At 42.9% G+C, this 26,649-nt stretch overlaps 1 protein-coding gene across 7 annotated transcripts; it reads right to left on the bottom strand.

The window, feature by feature from the left end:
* Nucleotides 1-1,926: 1,926 nt before the first annotated feature.
* Nucleotides 1,927-26,124, bottom strand: LOC311611467 (uncharacterized protein; the record flags this gene model as incomplete). 7 transcript variants are annotated; one of them, XM_084863698.1, is made up of 3 exons in its annotated part: nucleotides 1,927-2,265; nucleotides 6,148-6,343; nucleotides 6,665-6,744. In XM_084863698.1, 3 exons carry the CDS (start codon nucleotides 6,742-6,744, stop codon nucleotides 1,927-1,929), a joined length of 615 nt encoding a protein of 204 aa, XP_084719824.1. The 7 variants fall into 7 exon arrangements, with proteins under 7 accessions (XP_084719824.1, XP_084719823.1, XP_084719827.1 ...); XM_084863697.1 differs by lacking the exons at nucleotides 6,148-6,343; nucleotides 6,665-6,744 and adding an exon at nucleotides 13,671-14,131 and having other exon boundaries at nucleotides 1,927-2,068; XM_084863701.1 differs by lacking the exons at nucleotides 6,148-6,343; nucleotides 6,665-6,744 and adding an exon at nucleotides 13,740-14,131 and having other exon boundaries at nucleotides 1,927-2,068.
* Between the last annotated feature and the right edge of the window lie 525 nt (nucleotides 26,125-26,649).

Genomic DNA, 26,649 nt, shown 5'->3' with positions numbered 1-26,649 from the left:
TAGTTACATTTGTTTTTGGAAATATAACCCAGCTAATATTTAAAACTCTGATATACACGAATTTTGAATTTAAAATGTCTTTAATGTACTTCAGATTATGAACCAAAAGTTATAGATCCTTATATTAGTACTAGAGACCCAGATGGTTGTTCTGCTTTTTGGTATAATTAGCGTATTAGCTCTTTATTATATAGGATAAAAATGATATTATTGTATATATTGTGAGATGTTTTCTCAGCTAAGGAGGATCATTCTCACCTAAGTTTTGGTGATAAGAAACTGAGTCTCAAAGAAATATCCTGCACATGTGCTCTTATGTAATACCAAATAAGGTGACAGAAGCCTAAGTCAGGAGAGTAAAACCATCAGGAAGATAGGAAACTTCAATAACATGAGAGGCTAAAATTATGAAGGAGTTTCCGTTTTGAAATACTAAAATTTTAGGACATGCTTAGAGAAAGGAATGGAGAGAGCGAGAGAATGAGAGAGAGAGAGAAACAAACGCAGATATGAGAGAGAAACATCAGTAGACTACCTTCCCATATACTCCCCATCAAACCTGAAACCCAGGTATGTGCCTTGACTGGGAAATGAACAGGCAACCCTTTGGTTTATGGGACAGCAGCTCAACCAACTGAATCACTTCAGCTGGGCTTGAACATCTATTAATAAACAGTTTTAAAAATCCAGCCTGTGTGGTTCAGTGGTTGAGCATCGACCCCTGAATCAAGAGGTCACTGGGATTCAGTTCTCAGTCAGGGTGCCCAGGTTGTGGGCTCAATCCCCAGTAGGGCCATGCAGGAGGCAGCTGATCAATAATTCTCTCTCAATTGATGTTTTCTAGCTCTCTCTCTAAAAATAAATAAAGAAATAAATATCAATAAAAACATCTTTTCAAAAGTTTTAAAATTTTTTATGGAGAAGTTGCTATGGACTTTAATACATTTTCAGAAATCTGTATTTAGAAGGTACACTTAGTATTCTGAGATGAAGTTTATTATTTAGAGAGAAAATGAAGAAGGGGCAGAGGGAGGGAGGAAGAAGTACTCCAGCTAACTAAAATACGCAAATGTATTAACACAACCGTAATGGAACGTACTGCAAATACAGTGAAATTTAGATGTCTCTATGATGTTCAACTCTGTGGAGTTTTTAAGGGACATTTGAGACATATGCCAATACTTAAAGTTCTAGAGGACAGTGAAACCATTATACAAACTGTCTTTGTTGTTCCGTCAAAGAGAACATGATTCTAAGGTACTTTTCTCAACCAGAGTAGTGTTTCAATAATAGTAACAATAAAAATGATATTTACTGAGAGCTTACATCATGCTCCTCACCTCTGTGCTAAGTGTATTTATTACATGGATTATGTCTATGAACCTTTGAAGAGCATAATGAATTATCCCCATTTCACAGAGAGAAAAAACCAAGGCTTAAAGATATTAAATAACTTTGCCTGTGTCATGCAAGGAATGCCCTGTGGAATTTTGATTCCAAGATAAGTATCTGTTTCTAAACTTACTGTCCTGCATTTCATGCAACATTTCTTAGTGTGAAGTCATAAAGACACACATGTACACACACATGCACGCACACATCAAATTAACAAATCAGCAGATTTTGATATCAGGGAAAATGGCTGTTTATTAAGAACATACGGAGACAATGTTATATGAGATCATCACATATAGTATATATTTTGGGTGAGACAGTGTCGGTTCAAACATAGATGCATCCGGGCCTCGGTTAAAACCATTTGACAAATGTGTTTTCATTTATCATTTCCTGGAGTTGAACACCAACTCCATATGCCAAATCAGAAGAATTGGCAGCTAAGAGTTCATTCCCCAGTCACTGGCTGGCTCAACACATTTTAGGTGACTTGTGAGGACATCCAGTGTGTGACAGATTACAGGCAAAGATTCAGCAGTCACAGACGGCACAGCACATGGGGCGGGGGCAGGTGGAGATGACACAGGTGGGGCGATAGCAGTTGGTGTGGCAGGAGACCTGGCCACAGACTGGGCGGAGGCAGCAGCAGGGGCAGCAGCAGGGCCGGCAGCAGCTGGAGCCACAGCAGCTGGAGCCACAGCAAGAGGGGCGGCAGCAGCTAGAAATGCAGCAGCAGGGACGGCAGCAGGGATGGCAGCAGCAAGAGCCACAGCAAGAGCCACAGCAAGAGCCACAGCAAGAGGGGCGGCAACAGCTAGAAATGCAGCAGCTGGGGCGGCAGCAGCAAGAGCCACAGCAGCTGGAGCCACAACAGGACATGGTGTGAGAGGGTGAAGGTTTTGGGTGGGTTTCCAGGAGAGTGAGGTTGTTGAGTTTGGGGGTCTCCTGGTGGCAGGGCCTCTTATATACTGTCTGGACAGGGTGAGCTGTCCACATGCTTCCTTGTTTTTATGTACCTAATGTTTGAGTAATTATCATATTACACATAATGTTTATCTTCTTAATGGTTTAAACTTATTGAAAACAACATTTTCCTTTCCAGATATGCTAAATTCTGTCTGATTTGCTTTTCCTCTGAGTCAGACCTGTGGGCATGTTCTAGACCACACTCTCCTCCTCCATTTAGCATTTGGGGTGACATTCCTTACTCTCCCTCCGTATCCCCTCAGGATGGGATCTGGGCAGATGTATTCCTGGTTGTGCATTTCTTCCAGTGACTCATGTGGAGAAAATTCCATCAGCATAGTGTGGCATCGGGCATGGGACAAGAGAAAAATGACCCCTGTGGGTCATTTGTGAGCAATGAGGAAGGGGACCTTTGTATGCGTGTGATGTTGGTGGCTTCTATGTCACTGGAATGGGTTTCCTTAGATGTTTCAAACTTTGGATCATGTTCTGTACCCTAAACCATGGCGGACAATTTATCTACATGGCTCTGGTTACTACAACATCCCACAGTTTATTACGTTGTTACTTTGCTGGCAGATATGTTTGCAGCATCTCTCTCCAGCTGGTCTCTTTATTAAAGTTTAATTTACATGTATATTAGGCAGAGTAGGAGATGAACAAACATAACTAGTAATAAAATAGAACAGTTATAAGACTATACTGTAATAAAAGTTATGTGAAATGTGGTCTCTCTACAAATTTTTCCTTCAACAAAATTTGTGGATAGAAAATCCATTCTTTTTTAAAAAACAATATACAGTATATACACTGAGTGGCCAGATTATTATGATCTTTGAATGCATAATAATCTGGCCACTCAGTGTACTTCTCTTGAGTACATCATTTATTTGATATCAAAGATACTATAAATCGTGCACCTGATCAGTTTTCCCCTTTGCACTGGCTGATAAAAAGCTCAGGGCAAATAGGTAAATCTAGAATATTTTTGGTACCCATTTGAGATACAAATACACTGAGTGGCCAGATTATTATGAGTTCAGAGATCATAATAATTTGGCTACTCAGTGTATATTTTTATGGATTTCAGAGAGGAAGGGGGTCGGGGGGAGAGAGAATTATTGATAAGCTTTCTCCGGTATGCCCCCTACTGGGGATTGAGCTCACAACCTGGGCTTGTGCCCTAGATAGGAAGGTGCCCTTGACCAGAATTGAACCCGGGACCCTTCAGTCAGCAGGCCAGTGCTCTATCCATTGAGCAAACTAGCTAGGGCAGAAGATCCATTCTTACTGTAGAAATTAGCAGCCTCAGCATATGCTTTAAAAAATATTTTCTTATTAAGAACTTTCTCTTAAAAGGAGCACTTTAGGGCTTTTCTTTGGCATGTTTGAATTACCAGAATCACTGTTCTTACACTTGGGGCACAGGTCAGGATGACCAGCAGCAGTAAATAAGGAACACAAGCACTGCAACACCAAGAGAGTTGATCTAATTATTGAGACAGCTACAAAATGGGTAGCATATACAGTATGGATTCACTGGACAGAGGGAAGATTCACAACCTGGGTGGGATGGAACAGGACAGCACAAGATTTCACCTGCTACCCAGAATGGCATGCAACTTAAAACTATGAGTTATTTTTTGAATTTTCCATTTACTATTTTCAGACCATGGGCAACTGTGGGTTGCTAAAACTACTGAAAACAAAACCTCACATTCAAGGGGGGAGACTACTCTATACTGAAAAGTGTATAAGACATACATGTGTAATATCTATACTAATAATAGGGTAATATACGATTAGACTGAACATCTTCCAGAAGACCTTTCAGACAAAGTATGGTGGCGGGGCTGAGGCAGAGGCAGTTAGAGGCAATCAGGCAGGCAGGGGAGAGCAGTAAGGGGATCAGGCTGGCAAGCAGGTGAGCAGTTAGGAGCCAGCAGTTCTGAGGGGTCCAGGATTGAAGAGGGTGCAGGCTGGGCTGAGGGACCCCCCTCCCATTCATGAATTTCATGCACCGGGCCTCTAGTAATAAATAATTATGAAGCAAGCATCTATCTATCCCCACACCCAGGTCAAGAAATAGGACATTGCTGTCCATGGCCCTGAATGTGTCTTCTCTACCACATCACTCTCCTTCCCCCCTGATTCTTACTGTTCTGATTCTTAAAGTAGTCCTTTCACTGATGTGCTTTACAGTTTTACCACCTAGGTATGCATCCTAATAACTATAGTTTAGTTTTACATATTTTTGAATTTTATGTAAGTGGAATCTTCATCTATGTATTGTGTGTTTTTATTCTCTCACTCAATATTATGTAAGAGTTGTGGTAGGCAGCCCTTTAGGTGACCCAGTGGTTTCTACCTCCAGGTGTTCATGGTCTTACATATTTCCATCCTTGTGAGAAAATTGCTTCTAATCAACATCAAGTGACTTAGTTACAAAAGATGGTGACTAGCCAGATCTCTCTTCCTTACTGGCTCTGAAGGAAGTGAGCGGTATGTGGCAAAGCACGGAGAGCAGTCTCTGCTGACAACCAGAGGGAACTGAGGCTCTGACTCTAATGGGTCTCAAGGAACTGAATCCTGTCACCAACCACATAAGTGAACTTGAACTGGATTCCTGCTCAGTCAAGACTTTATTTATTTTATTTTATTGATTTTTTTAAAGAGAGAAAGAGAGAGGGATAGAGAGTTAGAAACATCGATGAGCGAGAAACACGAATCAGTTGCCTCTTGCACACCCCCTACTGGGGATGTGCCCACAACTAAGATATGTGCCCTTGACCGGAATCGAACCTGGGACCTTTCAGTCCATAGGCCGATGCTCTATCCACTGAGCCAAACTGGTTTTGGCTCAGTCAAGATTTTAGATGGGACCCCAGTGCCAGCTATCACCTCGATTGCAGAGTTGTGAAAGTGGATGAAGTGGAGAGGTCAGCTGAGCTGCATCTGGATGCTTGACCCACAATATAAATGATTTAATGAAAAGATGATTCCTATAGACAAATAGGGTGCAATCCCACCGAGAAGCTCTGGAAACTGGAACAGCATGCCCCCACTAGAAAAAAAGAAGTCATAGCATTGACCAAAAACTCCCGTCCACTGGTTGAACAATGTTCCCAGAGACATTAACTCCGACTTTTGGCCTGCCCAGAGCTGGCTCTTTCATATGCAGGAAGTTCTCTACTGAGGAAGTTCTAGCTGGTTGCTATAGGAAACCATCTTCCTATAATAGAGTGAGGATGATGTGGGACTAAAGTTAGAAATTCTAAAATCACCTGCTGTAGACTGCTTTCTGCGGAGAGCAACAGAAGAGTGGACAGATAAGAATGCTGATTCAAAAAGGAAAAATGAGACATAATACTCTTGTATTTGTATGCTTGGGAAATTAAGATTTATTTAAGATTTGGGGACATCTTCATATGAGAAAATGTGGTAAGGAAGAAATATATCAATGGGGATGACATAGACATTGAAGAATTACAGAGAAAATTGAAGCTTTCTATTCATTTGGGAGAGAGAGTAACATATAGGGGCAGAGAGGGAGGCATTATATTTGGAGGCCACAATCAGTTAAAGAATCAGTTGAAACCGAGTTTTGTAAATTGGACTCTCATGACTCAGCTCAATTTCAACTACATTGAGTAGATGGTTCATGAAAAACAGGTCTGCACAGGTTACAAGGATCACCAGCAGGAACCGCTAGAGCAGGTGGGATGGCAGCAGGTGGTCTGGCAGCAGGTAGTTTGGCAGCAGGTAGGGCGGCAGCAGCTAGACAACACAGGGGGGGCGGCAGCAGCTGGAGCCACAGCAAGAGGGGCGGCAGCAGGTGGTCTTGCAGCAGGTGGTCTGGCAGCAGGTAGGGCGGCAGCAGCTGGAGCCACAGCAGGGGCGGCAGCAGCTGGAGCCACAGCAGGTGGGGCGGCAGCAGCTAGTGATGCAGCAGGTAGGCCTGCAGCAGCTGGAGCCACAGCAGCTGGAGCCACAGCAGGAGCCACAGCAGGGGCGGCAGCAGCTAGACACACAGCAGGGGCGGCAGCAGCTAGACACACAGCAGGGGCGGCAGCAGCTAGACACACAGCAGGGGCGGCAGCAGCTAGAACCACAGCAGGGGCGGCAGCAGCTAGACACACAGCAGGGGCGGCAGCAGCTAGAACCACAGCAGGGGCGGCAGCAGCTGGAGCCACAGCAGGTGGGGCGGCAGCAGCTAGTGATGCAGCAGGTAGGCCTGCAGCAGCTGGAGCCACAGCAGCTGGAGCCACAGCAGGTGGGGCGGCAGCAGGTGGTCTGGCAGCAGCTGGGGCGGCAGCAGGTCTCCTGGCAGCAGCCTTGGCCACAGCTCTGGTCAGAGCAGACGGAGCCACAGGAGTTGACCATGGTGTCGGAGGGTAGAGGTTCGGAGTGAGTTTTCAGGAAGGTGGGTTGGAAGGTTTGGAAGTCCACTTGCCCCAGGTCCCCTTTTATACCCTGCTGAGGGCTGCTGTCATCAGGAGCTGTGCTCTTCCTTGTCCTTGTTTGTCCTCATTAACAGGTGATTATGAAATTAGCCAGGTTTGTTTTCCTGGCTCCCCTTTTCAAGATGGATGGAAAACATTTCCTTTTCCTGGTGGGTTAGCATTCCTCACTTCAACTCTTCCTGGGTCATCTCTTATGTCTTTCTTGCTTCATCTTCCTTAAAGAAAGCTGTCACGCGATTTATGCATATAGACCATGTATGTGTGTCTCATGTTGCACAGCCCAGCATGTCTCCCTTTGGGTGATAATAAGCCACATTCCTTTTGGTGACTTGGGGGGTATACTGCATTTTAGTGTGATGTCTCATTCCCTGTGGGTTAGGTGGGCAGAGAAGTGTTTAATGTGAATCGGGGCATTGCTGGCATGAGAATAAGACTCTTAGAGTTTTTCCTTTCCCTCCTGTGAATTGTGGCCTATTTTCTAGACTTTTTGATGGGAAACAAATAACTGGTGTATGAAGAAACACTAAGTAATGTAATTTTGATGTTTCTTCTTTGTCTTCAGCTTTATTAAGGTATATATAATATACAAAAAATTGCACGTCTAATGTATACATTCTGATGAGTTTGGGCTTATGCATGCACCATAATATCATTTCCAAAATTAAGGTAAAAATCTATTCTTCACCTCTAAAGAGTTTTTGGGTCCCTTTGTGTTTTTTTTTTTTTTTTTTTGTGTGTGTGTTAAAAACATTAGCATAGGATCTACCTTCTTAAGTGCATCATACTATTATTGTCAACTATAGGCATACTGCTGTATAGCAAATTTCTAAAATTCATTCATCTTGTATACCTTTAACTCTGTACTAATTGAACAATAACAACCCACTTCCTCCTCCCCCGGTTCCTAAAAGTCACCATTTTATTCTCTGCTTCTATGAATTTTGACTACTTTAAATATCTCAATGAGTGGAGCATGCAGTATTTGTACTTCCATGACTGACCGACTTCATGTAGCATAATATCTTTCAGGTCCATTTATGTTGTCACACTTGGCAGAATTTATTTAAGGCTGAATAATACACACTTTCATCAATGTATCAGTGTTGGCATTCAGAGTTTAGTGGCAACAGTGGTCAGCAGTACGTGTGGCTTATCCTGGAAATTAATATCTTGTACACATCTTGTCTTTTTCATTACAAACTGCTTCGATCTTTCTTACAGATTTGCAGTAGGTAGAGTATAGACCAGCAGTTCTCAAGCTCTTCTTCCACCTGATAACAGGTGTACTGATGATGGTACACCTCGGGAAGAAGCGATGAGAGGAAATGTAATGTTAGGGTGTGTGGAGGTTCAAATCAGTTCTTCTCCTAATTAAAAAAATATTTTTAATTCAGAAAGGAAAGGAGAGGGAGAGAGCGATAGAAACATCAATGATGAGAGAGATTCATTGATCAGCTGCCTCCTGGATCAAGCCTGCAACCTGACTAGGAATTGAACCGTGACTCTCAACCACTGACCCACACTAGTTGGGCCCAAATTTTTAAATACAGTTAGAACTACCCAACTCATGTGCTATGTGCATTAATAACTACTCATCTAAACTTTTGAAAGGCTCTGACCTGTGGGATTTATAGTTTTGTGCAAGGATGTCTAGGGCTTTCTGAACCAGATTCTGTCATTTAGCATATTCCATTGTCCTCAACATCATGGACTCCAAATCTTTTGATGAAAAGACTCTCATTTTATTTCTCATTTACATAATTTATGAGAAGACTCTCAACCAAATTGAGATGTCCTTGGCTATGTTCTCAGGATAGCTAGTCCAAGACAGGAATGGCTATCCAGAAACTATACGTTGGAGCTATTACCTATTTGGTAGGACATAATACAAAAACAAACAGATTTAAACTAAGTGTCCTACTCCCTCCCTGACTTTTCTTGACTCAAGAGGAAACTGTATAAAAGGAGCTAACAGATGATCTGCCAGTGCCCCTCATTTTTTTTAAACAATCAGCTGGTCATACTGTTGCTGTACATAAGAGATCGACTTTCCCCAGATTCCTATAATAGACTGATACAGCCTAAGTGGGTGTCTCATAGAAACAAATTTGAGTCACCATGGTGACTGTGGTTTATGGAATGGCTGCTTCTAAGCATAGTCAGTGGAGAGAGCTTGAACTCTAAGCTGGTTTTACAGAGGAAGAATCAAGAACCAGGTGGTGGAGATTCGATGACATGGGTTTGAGGAGCCCTCTCTACCATAAGGTTGAATAAAACCAAACTCTTCATTTTTTTTTTTTCTGGCCTAGTTTCTTCTTCTGCCCTGGCTCTGATTTTTAGGTGGACATACCCGGGTTCTAACAACCCGGGCTCCTGATGGGACCTCGGCTGGGAGGTGTGCCTGGTGTGCTGAGCCTGTGTTGTCATAACGCTGGTGAGCCAGATGCAGCATTTTATTGGAAAGGTCCTGAGCCTCTTCTCCTGTCACAGAAAGATGAGGGAACAAGAACCGAGATTAAGTTGCTGTGGGGGCAGAGGCCCTGGAGAGCCTCATCATGGAGCCTGAAAAAAAACTCGAATTCCATATGACCTCTTGTTTTAGGAAAAGGTTGTCCCCTAGGAGCTCTGATGAGTGAGTCCTACTGATGACTCAGTAGAGATAATTTTCATTTATATTAAATTAGTATATATTTTTCTTCATGGTGTGTGTGTGTGTGTGTGTGTGTGTGTGTGTGTTCCATAGGATAAGCTTAAAAGTATGTTTAAAAATTCCTCATGATTTCTTCTAGTACATTAACAGTTTAATTTTTATATTGAGTTTTTCATCCAAATGAAATTTGCTTTGGTTTAATGATGTGTTAACTCTCTCCTTTCTTTGTCCAGAAATTAACAAGCTGACTTACATAATTTTTATTATTATAGTATAGACATTTTTAGTCTATACTGAGTTTATATAGGCTTTTAAGTCTATTCTGGAGTCTATTTGGTGACACACCCCACGATGTGAATATCCCTGGGTTAGAGGGTCTTTAATGTGATTCTCAGTTCTACAAATCCATAAGTTTATGACTATTCAATCCCCTTTTATTGACTGTTTTTTTTTCATTTACTTCTATGTCCATGATTTTATTTTAGAATTGATAATTGTCCTCAGAAGTACAATAGTTAAGTAAAATTAGAATTTTTAAAATAGCATATAGTCAATGTCCCTTTGTGCTCATCCATGCAGAAAGAACCCAAAATAAAATACCCAGCTATTCTTTAAAAAAAAAAAAAAAAAGATAATTCTGCTGTGATGTTATGACTTAGGGAAGTGCTACAAAACACTGGGAAAACTATTTTTCTCTACATTTATATTTCTGGGTCACTGCCAAATTTACTATGTCTCCTAATTCTTGAACATAACTGAGTAGGCTACAGAGACAAATACAACCTGTATTTCTTTCTCCTAGCAAATATTTACCCATGGAAAGCCTTTCTTCCTTTTAGAAATTGAGACATAAATTGATGATTGTAAAAAAAAAAGTGATATTTTAATTCTCAGAAGATTGATTGTTTTGTAAGAAAGACTAAATTATTAGAACCCTTTAGTCCAAGAGGAAAATAGATATAGGCTTATGATAAAACTTTTAAAAGTCATAAGGGACAGGAGACAAAGAAAATAGATACAAACTTGCTAAAGCCAACAGTATTCAAATGAGATAATATGTCTTGTGAATGAAAAATGATAGTGTTTGCCTGCAAGTAGGAAGCCTCAATGCAATTTTTCCACAAAAATGAAAAAATGAGTGAGTAGTTGAATGAACTCGAAACAGTTAAGGTTATCCTTCATAGGTGAATGGTTGAACAAACCAAACTATATGTGTCCATAACATAGAACAGCTACTGATACACTGAACAACATGCTTGATCTCAGTGGAAGACTGCTGAGTATAAAAAGCCAATCACCAGAGGTTACACAGTGTAAGATTCCATTTGTAGAACATGCTTGGAAATAAAATTATAGAGATGGAGAACAAAGTAGTGGTAGGCAGGGGTGTCGGATGATGTGTGGGAGGGAGTGGGTATGGCTACAAAGATGGAGCCTTACGGAGAAGGACAGTTCTGTATCTTAATTGTGATGGTGGTTACACAGATCATTACAGTACACATGACTGTACTGCATAGAAACATACACACATGCATGCACACGTATACTCACACTTATAAAACTGGTAAATTCTGAACAAGATCTGTGATTTGTACTAATCTAAATTTCTAAGTTTGGATATATACTGTAAATAGAATGTGACCGGTGGGGGGAATTGGGTGAAGGGCGTGCAGACATTGCTGTACTCTTTTATAACTTTCTGTGCACCTATAGATATATTAAAATAAAATATACAATAAGGTTAATTGTTGGTAAAAGGGAATATATGCTTTTACTTGCATACCGTTCACCTTCATCACCTTTTAGTACTTATGACCATTTTACTTTATCTTGTACCACATAACACACAAATGAGGAGGAAGGGGTCAAAAGGTGCAGAGAAGTGGATATGGTAGAATAGATTTAGTCATAAGGCCAGAAAAGCCAGCTCACTGACTGTTCCCTAGGATGTCTCACTGTACACTACACAGGCATATTGAGAAGCTCAATAGTGTCTATTCTCTCAAGTTGGAGCTTGTCTTAGAGAATATTGTCACAGAACTTTGCTCCATAGGAGTTGCCCCATTTGCTTCATCCCCAGTGATCCATTTGTGGGGATTTATGCCTCCCTCCACCATAATTGTAGGCTCTGTGCATCTAAACGCCTTAGGTCTAACAGAAAAGAGTTACCGCTAATGAGGCACAGTAAAGGTGTGGTTGGAATTAAAGCTATGGCTGTCACCTAATTACTTTGAGCTTCTAGTACCAGGTGATCAGCAAGCAAAGAAAAGAGTAATGGCGTCAAGGAGGAAAATATTTAGCATTAATGTGGTGTCCTGAGGGCATTCTGGAAATTTCTATTTCCAAGATATGGGGCAAGTACAACAGCTGTGGCCGTAGTAACAGCTGAAAACATAGGAACAGAGAGCTCAGACTCAGGGACTAGAATTTGGTCCCTCCACTAGACAGGCCAGCCAGAAGAGCAGGGATGTTGCCCACAAACCCTCCTCTTGTAAGTTTCTGTAGAAATTGTAACCAATCAGTTGGAGTGAGTTTAATGAGAAAAATTCATGGACCTGAAGAGTGCCCAGGGTAGACTTTATAATGGATGCCCTTTGCCATAATGAACTCCATCCTCAAATTAGTGTGCGTGGACCGCTGATAGCCGACATTGTTCAATCACATGTTCTCCAGGTCATTGTTCTCCCCTAAAGGAGGAGGTGGCTCTCCATCTCTACTCCCCTCGGAGTGGTCCAGAACTAGAAATAACTGATGTAGTACAAAGCCCAGCCACTATGCCTCCAGGAGGGACAGGTCTGTGGTATTGTTCACACCCGCATCTGTGGGGTCAGATGATCATAAAATTTTATGGCAACCACATTTTGGCTTATCTTCTTTTACTTCCCTAACGTGCTCCCCTCCATTTCTTACTGATTTCACCTGAAAGCACTTCCTATGTATCACTTGTGCAAGAATCCTTGTGTCAGGCTCTGCTTTTAATAAATCCAACCTAAGACACACAGGTGGGGAAGGTTCCCTCATAAATGCAGCAGGCTCCTTTAGGATGAGAGTTGCTAACATGACGAACCATGTTACTTGTGGGATATCATTTCTCTCAGACATATTGTGCAAAAAATGGCAAGAAGAAGCAGAAAATATGCAAAGGATTTAGTGGTTCAGTTGATAATAATTCAGGACTTGATTGTAACAGCATGGCAACCTTTCATAATGCAGGAAAAATGTTTTGAGGGCACTGGTAATGATATTGGAACACTGGTATCTTAGATGGAGTGCCCTCAGGGGCAGACCCCAACACAAGTTTCATATAAAATAGTCTGCTAATCCTAAAAGCACACCAGGGAACCTGGGAAGTGATCTGGAGAAGGGGCGGAGGCCAATGCGGGATGATGGAATGAGCATCTTACTCCTGTGAGCAGTTGGACACTATTCCACCAAGCACCTCTAGAGAGTGGTGCTCCTTGCCCCCACCTGAAAGGAAAGAGCTAGAGCATGTATCCACCCATCACTGGCCCAGCACTGCTCCTACACACTTGGACCCTGGCCTGCCTAGAGCTGGCTCCTTCATCAGAGAAAGTCCACAGGTGGAGAGATCCAAGTGTTCGCTGTATGAAGCCATCTCCCTCTATTAAAACAAGGGTGCTGACGGCATGGAGGGGGCACCCTGAAATCACCCGCTGTCCCCCTCTCTCTGCAGAGAAGGACAGAACACCTGAAAGCTAAGGATGGCAAGTCAAGAGGAACAGGATCAGACACGATACTCTCGTATTTGTATGCCGGGAAGCTCAGATTTATTTAAGATTTAGGGACATCTCCATATGAGAAAAGATGGCCAGGAAGAAATATATCCATTGGGATGACATGTTGGTTGAAAGATTCCAGAGAAAATTCAAACTTTGCGTTCATTTGGGAGACAGACAGTAACATGGTGGGGTGGGGGCAAGAAGGAGGGGAGGAGGCAGTACATTTGGAGGCCAAAGTCAGCTTAAGAATCAGTTGGAACTGAGTTTTGACAATTGGCCTCTCATGACTCAGATCAGTTAAACTACATCAAGAAGATGGGCTGACGGAAACCAGTGGGCACAGGTCAGGGCAGTCAGCAGCAGGAACCGCTGGAGCAGACTGGGCGGCAGCAGGTGGTCTGGCAGCAGGTGGGGCGGCAGCAGGTGGTCTGGCAGCAGGTGGGGCGGCAGCAGGTGGTCTGGCAGCAGGTGGGGCGGCAGCAGGTGGTCTGGCAGCAGGTGGGGCGGCAGCAGGTCTGGCAGCAGATAGGACGGCAGCAGGTGGTCTGGCAGCAAGTAGGCCTGCAGCAGCTGGAGCCACAGCAGCTGGAGCCACAGCAGGAGGGCCGGCAGCAGCTGGACACACAGCAGCTGGGGCGGCAGCAGGTGGTCTGGCAGCAGATGGGGCGGCAGCAGCTAGAACCACAGCAGGAGCCACAGCAGGTAGGTCTGCAGCAGGTGGTCTGGCAGCAGGTGGGGCGGCAGCAGCTAGTGATGCAGCAGGTAGGCCTGCAGCAGCTGGAGCCACAGCAGCTGGAGCCACAGCAGGTGGGGCGGCAGCAGGTGGTCTGGCAGCAGCTGGGGCGGCAGCAGGTCTCCTGGCAGCAGCCTTGGCCACAGCCCTGGTCAGAGCAGACGGAGCTACAGGAGTTGACCATGGTGTCGGAGGGTGGAGGTTCGGAGTGAGTTTTCAGGAAGGTGGGTTGGAAGGTTTGGAAGTTCGCTTGCCCCAGGTCCCCTTTTATACCCTGCTGAGGGCTGCTGTCATCAGGAGCTGTGCTCTTCCTTGTCCTTGTTTGTCCTCATTAACAGGTGATTATGAAATTAGCCAGGTTTGTTTTCCTGGCTCCCCTTTTCAAGATGGATGGAAAACGTTGCTTCTTTTTCCTGGTGGATTAGCATTCCTCACTTCAGCTCTTCCTGGATCATCTCTTATGTGCCTTTCTTGATTCATCTTCCTTAAAGAAAGCTGTCACGTGATATGCATTTATATCATGTATGTGTGTTTCATGTTGCATAGCATAGCATGTCTCTTCTTGGGTGATAAAGGTTCTAATAGCCCACATTCCTTTTGGTGAGTTGGGGAGGTGGTATACAGCTGCATTTTAGTGTGATGTCTCATTCGTTGTGGGTCAGGTGGGCAGAGAAGTGTTGAATGTGAATCAGGGCATTGCTGGCATGAGAATAAGACTCTTAGGGTATTTCCTCTCCTCACTGTGAATCAGAGACCATTTTCTAGACTTTCTGATGGGAACTGTTAGCATGAGATCCCTCTTCACAAGGTTTTAAGTGCACTATAATGTGCTGTTGTTATAAACATGATCTTATACATCACATCTCTAAAATGTGTCTGTGTGCGTTTTTTGTATAACCAGAATGTTCTGTCCATTGAACAACTAACTACCCATTTCTCATTACTCTCATCCCTGGAAAACACCATTTTATTATCTTCTATGAAAAATTTTGACTCTTATGATATCTCATGTAAGTGGATTCTTATAGTGTTTGTCTTTCTCTGACTGACTTATTTCACTTAGCAGAATGTCTTCCAGGTCCATCCATACTGTCAGAAATAGCAGGATATCTTTTTTGTTGTTGTCCTTTTTTGTTAATCCTCACCCCAGGATATTTTCCCATTGATTTTAGGGAGAGAGAGGGAAAGACAGAAAGAAGCATCGATGTGAAAGAAATACATTGATTGGTTACCTCCTGCATGAGCCCCGACCAGGGCTGAACTGGGGAGGAGTCTGCATGAACCCGAATCGAACCCGGAACTCTTTGGTCCACAGGCTGATACTCTCACCTCTGAGCCAAGCCGGCTAAGGCTGGCAGGATTTCCCTTTGAAAGGTTGAATAACAGGCACTTTTATTACTGTATCAATGCTGACATTCTGAGAATAATGTCAATATTGGTTGGCAGTAGACGTGGATATTCAGCCTGTGAAACACGTTTTTCTTTTTCATTACAAACTGCTTCCATCTCTCTTATACATTTGCAGTGGATATACATAGACCAGCACTTCTCAGTCTCTTCTACCTGACACCACGAGTAACGTGGCTCGTCCTGATAATGGTACATCTGGGGAAGAGGCTGAGAGGGGATACAACATTAAATCAATTCTCTCCCCCCCCCAAATGTAAATATAGTCAGAGCTCCCCAACTCACCTGCCATGTGCTTTGATAACTACTCATCTAGGTCTCAGAAAGGCTCTGACATTTCATCCTGTGGGATTTAGTGTCTTGTGCACTGATGTCTACAAATTTTCGCATCATGATTTTATCTTTCAGCATATTCAACCTCCCTTATCTTAAGGCTTTCAAATATTTTGATGAAAAGACTCTCGTTTTATTTCTCATTTCCATATTTTACGAGAAAATTCTCAACCAAGTTGAGATGTCCGTGACTCTGTTCTCAAGATGATTAACTCAAGATAGGAATGGCCACCCAGAAACTATCCTGAGGTTGAAACTGATGTCTATTGGGCAGAACATAATATAAAAACCGATTTTATAGTGACTGTCCTTCTTTTTTCCCAGGTTTCCTTGACTCCAGAGGGGAAATGTATATAAAGAGCCAGTTGAACTATCATTGTCCCTCATTCTGAGAAACTCTAGTCGGCTCGTCGAATGGTTGCTGTATGTGAGGGATTGACATCCCCCCGCTTACTGTGAAGGGCTGATTTCAGGGAAGTGGGTGTCTCAGAGAGAGAATCAAATTCGACTCACCATGGTGAGTAAGACTATGAAATGACCGCCTCTGCAGACAGTCAGTGGAGGGCTTGAATTGTAAACTGGTGTTACAAGAAGGAATAAAAATCCAGATGGAGGAGGTCGGATGAAATGGGATTGAAGGTCCCTTTCTATTTTAAGCAACACAAACATGGTATAAACCAAACTCCTCATGTTGCTTTTAAAATTCCTGGCCAGTTGCCACTTCTGCCCTGGCTCAAATTTCCAGGTGGACACAACCTGGATGATGACGATGTGTGCTCCTGACTGGACCTCTGCTGGGAGGTGTGGCTGGTGTGATGAGCCCCCACACAACATTTTATGGGAAGGTTCTGAGCCTCTTCTGTCACAGAACAATGAGGGAACAAACGCAGATTCAAGTTGTTGTGGGGTGAAGACTATAGGGAGCCCTAATAATGGAATCTGGAGAAAATGCCAAGATTTCTAAATGACCTGGAATGTGGGAAAAAGAGTGACCCAGGAATCCTTATGACAGACCTACTGATGACTCAGCTGCGGTCACATTTATTTATATTAATTGGCTATATTTTTTCCTTCATGGAGTGTGTGTGTGTGTGTGTGTGTGTGTGTTGCTTTGTTGTTCTTATTGCTTAGGATAAGCTTTAACACTATGTTTGAAAATCCCTCCTGATTTCTTTTAGAACTTTAACAGTTTTGTTTTTATAATGAGTTTTTCACTCTATTGAAGTTTGTTTTGGTTTAATGAATTTAGTATCTCTGATTTTTGTCCTTCTTTCTTTATCCAATTAACTAGCTAACCTATACCATTTAAAAAATAATTCTTTCCTTACAGGGTGATTTTAAACTGCCACCTTTTCTTTGTACTTAATTCTCTAGGACTCTATTCAATCCAATTTTTATTTGAGAAATAAAGAGGTTCTTGCAGATTTGATATAAAAATCTGAAAATTCTAGTCTATTGCCTTGAAGTCAGAAACATATATGTCTTTTTTAAAAAAAAATTATGTTGTGTTAAATATAAGAGCACAACATAAAGATATACCCCTTAGAAAATTTTATGTATACAAAATAGTATTGTCAGCCATAAGCAAAACTCATAGATCGGGGAAGAATTGAAGAATTTTGCTACTTCAGTGGCTTTTTGTGTCTCCCTCCCTCTCCCTCTCTTCGTCCCTTTTAGTACTAATATTTCAAATATAACATTTCTCATGTACATTTTCCCACTTATGCCATCTTCTAAGTATTTTATTCATATTGATGTGAATTTGTTATTTCAATTAATGATTTTCAAACCTTTTAAAAAATGTTTTCTTATCTGGAAGCTCACTGTATTGGTATAAATCAGGGAAAATGGAGCCACTCCAGGTGGAGGGAGATGGCACAGCTCCCAGTCCACAGGCTAGCAGCATATGAGACAATGGTTTTCTGATACTTTTTAATAAGGACTGCCTACATAAGAATACAAACATTATGCTTTCATTCACTCCTCTCCTTGCTTTGACTTGTCTTATGTGTCTGTGATCTGGACATTCCCCTCAATTTTCAGACTTGACACATTTTATTTTTAGAAATCAACCCTTATATATTATCTTCTCCAATAGAATAGAATCCTCTTTTTCACCAATATTACCAACATACTCTACTTGACATATATTTTTCTATTAAATCCAAGATTTCATTGTGAGTTACCTGAGGGGTGGGAATTGGGTCTCATTCAGCTTATAAGCTTCCCGGAGCCCAATAGCACAAGGACCTTGCTAAATGGTTCATAATTCAGTTAGTAAAAAAGATATTCTTGTCTTCTCTCAATAAACTTGCTGGCAGACAATGTGGGCAATCCGGTTGGAGAAAGACTAATTATTTGGCATTTTCTTTGATACTAGTGGCTCGGTGCACCAATTCGTGCACATTGAAAGGAAATTAATTAGAAGAAATATTTTTAATATCATATTTGCCCTTTCTCTATAATAGAAGTGTCAACCAAATTCATGAACGACAATGACAGATTGAAACATGCATGCAATTGGCACCAGCGAGAGCTTTATATGTATCTCGTATGTGCGAGTCAATTAGCCTTTAATATATATAAAATAAACTTGCTTAATTAGACCTGCTTTCTGATGTAGCTACACTTTTTCTGTAGTGAAGCACTCCAACTTCTCTTTCAGGTAATTGTGAGCAACACAGCAGTAAATGTCAACACAAAGCAAATTAGTATTGTAGATCATGTAGTGAGAACAAAGGGTAAACTATTTAACTGCAGCAGTGTTTGATTATATTCTGTGCAGTGAGAAAACCTGAAGTCATTTTCAAGGTCTACTATTTCTTACTTCTTTTCAGTCGGGTCAAGTTTCTAAGCTTTCTAAATCTCTGTTTTCTGGCTAATGAAAGAAAAGAGGATTCCCCTAAGTCTCCTATCTACCTATTCCAGGACTTCTAGGAGGATCAAATGAGATGAGGATTTACGGACATTTGGTTAAAGTGTGAAATGTTTGTACCTGGCTATAAAGCAAGTTGTTTTCATGGGCTGAAGAAACTGCAAGGAAGCTACTTGTTGCTAGGGAGAAGAAGCTGGGCATTGTTATGTGATGTCACTACCTGGCTCTCACAGCCATCATTTCTGGGCTGGGCTGGGCTGTTGGGTGCAATAGTGCTATGGGGTCTCGGCAGCATCAGCTGCCATTTGGTGGGATGTTGTTCCGGGGTGGTGGCGCGGCCTGTGTCCCACTTGGGGGAAGACAAGTGTTGCTTTGTGGGCACCAGGTCTGCGGTGCTGTTTATTGTTAAATGGCCTGTTGCAAGGGAGAGGGAGCTGGCTGTTTTATGTGATATCATTACCTGAACGGATATTTAACATGTTAGCCTTTTATATATATAGATAGGCTTTGATGGCTATATGCAAAATCAGTTTCTCTGTGCCCATAACAAATATCCAAACTCATCTCCAATTCATAATCAAAACTAAAAAATAATTAAAAAGCCACAAATGTTTTGGTACCAGGAAAATAAGTATTTATTGAGACATGATTACTCTACTGAACACATTCAGTGTAAAGGTGAAACCTTCCCCATGAAGTAGTAGACATTTGGTCATTTGACTGAACGTCAGCTTGGAGGTTTTGTGTGGTATTTAGTTTAAGTTGTTACTTTTTAAATAGTTGCTTGGTGGCAGGGGTTAATAAACATAGCAACGGATTAGAACAGGGTGGTGCTGTGGATAAAGGGAATGAGAACAAGCTTGATGCACTGATAGTAGACTCAGGGCTGGGGTGAAAAATGTAGTTCAACAACAGGAGGATCCACAACAGACAGGGCGACAGCAGGTGGGACGGCAGCAGGTGGTCTGGCAGCAGGTGGTCTGGCAGCAGGTAGGGCGGCAGCAGCTAGACAACACAGGGGGGGCGGCAGCAGCTGGAGCCACAGCAAGAGGGGCGGCAGCAGGTGGTCTTGCAGCAGGTGGTCTGGCAGCAGGTAGGCCTGCAGCAGCTGGAGCCACAGCAGCTGGAGCCACAGCAGGGGCGGCAACAGCTGGAGCCACAGCAGGTGGGGCGGCAGCAGCTAGTGATGCAGCAGGTAGGCCTGCAGCAGCTGGAGCCACAGCAGCTGGAGCCACAGCAGGAGCCACAGCAGGGGCGGCAGCAGCTAGACACACAGCAGGGGCGGCAGCAGCTAGACACACAGCAGGGGCGGCAGCAGCTGGAACCACAGCAGGTGGGGCGGCAGCAGCTAGTGATGCAGCAGGTAGGCCTGCAGCAGCTGGAGCCACAGCAGCTGGAGCCACAGCAGGTGGGGCGGCAGCAGGTGGTCTGGCAGCAGCTGGGGCGGCAGCAGGTCTCCTGGCAGCAGCCTTGGCCACAGCCCTGGTCAGAGCAGACGGAGCTACAGGAGTTGACCATGGTGTCGGAGGGTGGAGGTTCGGAGTGAGTTTTCAGGAAGGTGGGTTGGAAGGTTTGGAAGTTCGCTTGCCCCAGGTCCCCTTTTATACCCTGCTGAGGGCTGCTGTCATCAGGAGCTGTGCTCTTCCTTGTCCTTGTTTGTCCTCATTAACAGGTGATTATGAAATTAGCCAGGTTTGTTTTCCTGGCTCCCCTTTTCAAGATGGATGGAAAACGTTGCTTCTTTTTCCTGGTGGATTAGCATTCCTCACTTCAGCTCTTCCTGGATCATCTCTTATGTGCCTTTCTTGATTCATCTTCCTTAAAGAAAGCTGTCACGTGATATGCATTTATATCATGTATGTGTGTTTCATGTTGCATAGCATAGCATGTCTCTTCTTGGGTGATAAAGGTTCTAATAGCCCACATTCCTTTTGGTGAGTTGGGGAGGTGGTATACAGCTGCATTTTAGTGTGATGTCTCATTCGTTGTGGGTCAGGTGGGCAGAGAAGTGTTGAATGTGAATCAGGGCATTGCTGGCATGAGAATAAGACTCTTAGGGTATTTCCTCTCCTCACAATGAATCAGAGACCGTTTTCTAGACTTTCTGATGGGAACCGTTAGCATGAGATCCCTCTTCACAAGGTTTTAAGTGCACTATAATGTGCTGTTGTTATAAACATGATCTTATACATCACATCTCTAAAATGTGTCTGTGTGCGTTTTTTGTATAACCAGAATGTTCTGTCCATTGAACAACTAACTACCCATTTCTCATTACTCTAATCCCTGGAAAACACCATTTTATTATCTTCTATGAAAAATTTTGACTCTTATGATATCTCATGTAAGTGGATTCTTATAGTGTTTGTCTTTCTCTGACTGACTTATTTCACTTAGCAGAATATCTTCCAGGTCCATCCATGCTGTCAGAAATAGCAGGATATCTTTTTTGTTGCTGTCCTTTTTTGTTAATCCTCACCCCAGGATATTTCCCCATTGATTTTAGGCAGAGAGAGGGAAAGACAGAAAGAAGCATCGATGTGAAAGAAATACATTGATTGGTTACCTCCTGCATGAGCCCCGACCAGGGCTGAACTGGGGAGGAGTCTGCATGAACCCGAATCGAACCCGGAACTCTTTGGTCCACAGGCTGATACTCTCACCTCTGAGCCAAGCCGGCTAAGGCTGGCAGGATTTCCCTTTGAAAGGTTGAATAACAGACACTTTTATTACTGTATCAATGCTGACATTCTGAGAATAATGTCAATATTGGTTGGCAGTAGACGTGGATGTTCAGCCTGTGAAACACGTTTTTCTTTTTCATTACAAACTGCTTCCATCTCTCTTATACATTTGCAGTGGATATACATAGACCAGCACTTCTCAGTCTCTTCTACCTGACACCACGAGTAACGTGGCTCATCCTGATAATGGTACATCTGGGGAAGAGGCTGAGAGGGGATACAACGTTAAATCAATTCTTTCCCCTGTTTCCGCAAATGTAAATATAGTCAGAGCTCCCCAACTCACCTGCCATGTGCTTTGATAACTACTCATCTAGGCCTCAGAAAGGCTCTGACATCTCATCCTGTGGGATTTAGTGTCTTGTGCACTGATGTCTACAAATTTTCGCATCATGATTTTATCTTTCAGCATATTCAACCTCCCTTACCTTAAGGCTTCCAAATATTTTGATGAAAAGACTCTCGTTTTATTTCTCATTTCCATATTTTACGAGAAAATTCTCAACCAAGTTGAGATGTCCGTGACTCTGTTCTCAAGATGATTAACTCAAGATAGGAATGGCCACCCAGAAACTATCCTGAGGTTGAAACTGAGGCCTATTGGGCAGAACATAATATAAAAACCAATTTTATAGTTTTTCCCAGGTTTCCTTGACTCCAGAGGGGAAATGTATATAAAGAGCGAGCTGAACTGCCAGGGCCCCTCATTCTGAGAAACTCTAGTCGGCTCGTCGAATGGTTGCTGTATGTGAGGGATTGACATCCCCCCGCTTACTGTAAAGGGCTGATATCAGGGAAGTGGGTGTCTCAGAGAGAGAATCAAATTCAACTCACCATGGTGAGTAAGACTATGGAATGACCGCCTCTGTAGACAGTCAGTGGAAGGCTTGAATTGTAAACTGGTGTTACAGAGAAGGAATAAAAATCCAGATAGAGGAGATTAGATGAAATGGGATTGAAGATCCCTTTCTATTTTAAGCAACACAAACATCTTATAAACCAAACTACTTATGTTGCTTTAAAAATTCCTGGCCAGTTGCCACTTCTGCCCTGGCTCAAATTTCCAGGTGGACACAACCTGGATGATGACGATGTGGGCTCCTGACTGGACCTCTGCTGGGGGGTGTGGCTGGTGTGATGAGCCCCCACACAGCATTTTATGGGAAGGTTCTGAGCCTCTTCTGTCACAGAACAATGAGGGAACAAACGCAGATTCAAGTTGTTGTGGGGTGAAGGCTATAGGGAGCCCTAATTATGGAATCTGGAGAAAATGCCAAGATTTCTAAATGACCTGGAATGTGGGGAAAAGAGTGACCCAGGAATCGTTATGACAGACCTACTGATGACTCAGCTGCGGTCACATTTATTTATATTAATTGGCTATATTTTTTCCTTTATGGTGTGTGTGTGTGTGTGTGTGTGTGTGTGTGTGTGTTGCTTTGTTGTTCTTATTGCTTAGGATAAGCTTTAACACTATGTTTGAAAATCCCTCATGATTTCTTTTAGAACTTTAACAGTTTTGTTTTTATAATGAGTTTTTCACTCTATTGAAGTTTGTTTTGGTTTAATGAATTTAGTATCTCTGATTTTTGTCCTTCTTTCTTTATCCAATTAACTAGCCAACCTATACCATTTAAAAAATAATTCTTCCCTTACAGGGTGATTTTAAACTGCTACCTTTTTTGTACTTAATTCTCTAGGACTCTATTCAATCCAATTTTATTTGAGAAATAAAGAGGTTCTTGCAGATTTGATATAAAAATCTGAAAATTCTAGTCTATTGCCTTGAAGTCAGAAACATATATGTCTTTTTAAAAAAATTATGTTTTGTTAAATATAAGAGCACAACATAAAGATATACCCCTTAGAAAATTTTATGTGTACAAAACAGTATTGTCATCCATAAGCAAAACTCATAGATCAGGGAAGAATTGAAGAATTTTGCTACTTCAGTGGCTTTTTGGGTCTCCCTCCCTCTCCCTCTCTCCGTCCCTTTTAGTACTAATATTTCAAATATAACATTTCTCATATACATTTTCCCACTTATGCCATCTTCTAAGTATTTTATTCACATTATTCATATTGATGTGAATTTGTTATTTCAATTAATGATTTTCAAACCTTTTAAAAAATGTTTTCTTATCTGGAAGTATTGGTATAAATCAGGGAAAATGGAGCCACTCCAGGTGGAGGGAGATGGCACAGCTCCCAGTCCACAGGCTAGCAGCATATGAGACAATGGTTTTCTGATACTTTTTAATAAGGACTGCCTACATAAGAATACAAACATTATGCTTTCATTCACTCCTCTCCTTGCTTTGACTTGTCTTATGTGTCTGTGATCTGGACATTCCCCTCAATTTTCAGACTTGACACATTTTATTTTTAGAAATCAATCCTTATATATTATCTTCTCCAATAGAATAGAATCCTCTTTTTCACCAATATTATCAACATACTCTACTTGACATATATTTTTCTATTAAATCCAAGATTTCATTGTGAGTTACCTGAGGGTTGGGAATTGGGTCTCATTCAGCTTATAAGCTTCCCGGAGCCCAATAGCACAAGGACCTTGCTAAATGGTTCATAATTCAGTTAGTAAAAAAGATATTCTTGTCTTCTCTCAATAAACTTGCTGGCAGACAATGTGGGCAATCCGGTTGGAGAAAGACTAATTATTTGGCATTTTCTTTGATACTAGTGGCTTGGTGCACCAATTCGTGCACATTGAAAGGAAATTAATTAGAAGAAATATTTTTAATATCATATTTGCCCTTTCTCTATAATAGAAGTGTCAACCAAATTCATGAACGACAATGACAGATTGAAACATGCATGCAATTGGCACCAGTGAGAGCTTTATATGTATCTCGTATGTGCGAGTCAATTAGCCTTTTACATATATAAAATAAACTTGCTTAATTAGACCTGCTTTCTGATGTAGCTACACTTTTTCTGTAGTGAAGCACTCCAACTTCTCTTTCAGGTAATTATGAGCAACACAGCAGTAAATGTCAACACAAAGCAAATTAGTATTGTAGATCATGTAGTGAGAACAAAGGGTAAACTATTTAACTGCAGCAGTGTTTGATTATATTCTGTGCAGTGAGAAAACCTGAAGTCATTTTCAAGGTCTACTATTTCTTACTTCTTTTCAGTCGGGTCAAGTTTCTAAGCTTTCTAAATCTCTGTTTTCTGGCTAATGAAAGAAAAGAGGATTCCCCTAAGTCTCCTATCTACCTATTCCAGGACTTCTAGGAGGATCAAATGAGATGAGGATTTACGGACATTTGGTTAAAGTGTGAAATGTTTGTACCTGGCTATAAAGCAAGTTGTTTTCATGGGCTGAAGAAACTGCAAGGAAGCTACTTGTTGCTAGGGAGAAGAAGCTGGGCATTGTTATGTGATGTCACTACCTGGCTCTCACAGCCATCATTTCTGGGCTGAGCTGGGCTGTCGGGTGCAATAGTGCTATGGGGTCTCGGCAGCATCAGCTGCCATTTGGTGGGATGTTGTTCCGGGGTGGTGGCGCGGCCTGTGTCCCACTTGGGGGAAGACAAGTGTTGCTTTGTGGGCACCAGGTCTGCGGTGCTGTTTATTGTTAAATGGCCTGTTGCAAGGGAGAGGGAGCTGGCTGTTTTATGTGATATCATTACCTGAACGGATATTTAACATGTTAGCCTTTTATATATATAGATAGGCTTTGATGGCTATATGCAAAATCAGTTTCTCTGTGCCCATAACAAATATCCAAACTCATCTCCAATTCATAATCAAAACTAAAAAATAATTAAAAGCCACAAATGTTTTGGTACCAGGAAAATAAGTATTTATTGAGACATGATTACTCTACTGCACACATTCAGTGTAAAGGTGAAACCTTCCCCATGAAGTAGTAGACATTTGGTCATTTGACTGAACGTCAGCTTGGAGGTTTTGTGTGGTATTTAGTTTAAGTTGTTACTTTTTAAATAGTTGCTTGGTGGCAGGGGTTAATAAACATAGCAACGGATTAGAACAGGGTGGGGTGCTGTGGATAAAGGGAATGAGAACAAGCTTGATGCACTGATAGTAGACTCAGGGCTGGGGGTGAAAAATGTAGTTCAACAACAGGAGGATCCACAACAGACAGGGCGACAGCAGGTGGGACGGCAGCAGGTGGTCTGGCAGCAGGTGGTCTGGCAGCAGGTAGGGCGGCAGCAGCTAGACAACACAGGGGGGGCGGCAGCAGCTGGAGCCACAGCAAGAGGGGCGGCAGCAGGTGGTCTTGCAGCAGGTGGTCTGGCAGCAGGTAGGCCTGCAGCAGCTGGAGCCACAGCAGGAGCCACAGCAGGGGCGGCAGCAGCTGGAGCCACAGCAGGAGCCACAGCAGGGGCGGCAGCAGCTGGAGCCACAGCAGGAGCCACAGCAGGGGCGGCAACAGCTGGAGCCGCAGCAGGTGGGGCGGCAGCAGCTAGACACACAGCAGGGGCGGCAGCAGCTAGACACACAGCAGGGGCGGCAGCAGCTGGAGCCACAGCAGCTGGAGCCACAGCAGGAGCCACAGCAGGGGCGGCAGCAGCTAGACACACAGCAGGGGCGGCAGCAGCTGGAGCCACAGCAGGGGCGGCAGCAGCTGGAGCCACAGCAGGTGGGGCGGCAGCAGCTAGTGATGCAGCAGGTAGGCCTGCAGCAGCTGGAGCCACAGCAGCTGGAGCCACAGCAGGTGGGGCGGCAGCAGGTGGTCTGGCAGCAGCTGGGGCGGCAGCAGGTCTCCTGGCAGCAGCCTTGGCCACAGCTCTGGTCAGAGCAGACGGAGCCACAGGAGTTGACCATGGTGTCGGAGGGTGGAGGTTCTGGGTGAGTTTCTAGGAGAGTGAGTTTCCTGAATCTCTGCTCGGGCCCTCTTTTATACCCTGTTGAGGGCAATTTTTTTCCTTGTTATTGTTTATCTTAATAGGTAAACAGTATTCAATCAGATAATTATAATCATTTTTTTCTTGCAAAATTAGATAGAATGCATTCTTCCTCTCTATGATGTATTTCACTCTAATCTTTTCTTCAAATCAACACTTGTGTTTCTTCCTCGTGTGTATCATCTAATTTCAGGACTGCAGCTCTCTGTCCAATTGGCTGGAACGGGACTGGCTGTTTGTTGTTAAGTGCCCATATGTTTCTCATTTCCGTGACTCAGCCTAGGCCCAAACTGTGAGTCGCTAGTTTAGGACACAGACAAATGGGAATGGAATAATTCTCAGAATGATATATTGAGGGATCCTGGAGAGGAGTAGGAGACCTCCCCCCCCAACACCCACCCCCTCACCATGAATGATTCTTGAGCAGTGAGATAAAGTATGGCTC

Source organism: Pipistrellus hanaki, assembly GCF_964339955.1.
Source record: "Pipistrellus hanaki genome assembly, chromosome: 16".
Lineage (NCBI taxonomy): Eukaryota > Metazoa > Chordata > Mammalia > Chiroptera > Vespertilionidae > Pipistrellus > Pipistrellus hanaki.
Note: the sequence above shows the minus strand (reverse complement) of the source record. Positions and strands in the feature narration are given on the sequence as shown.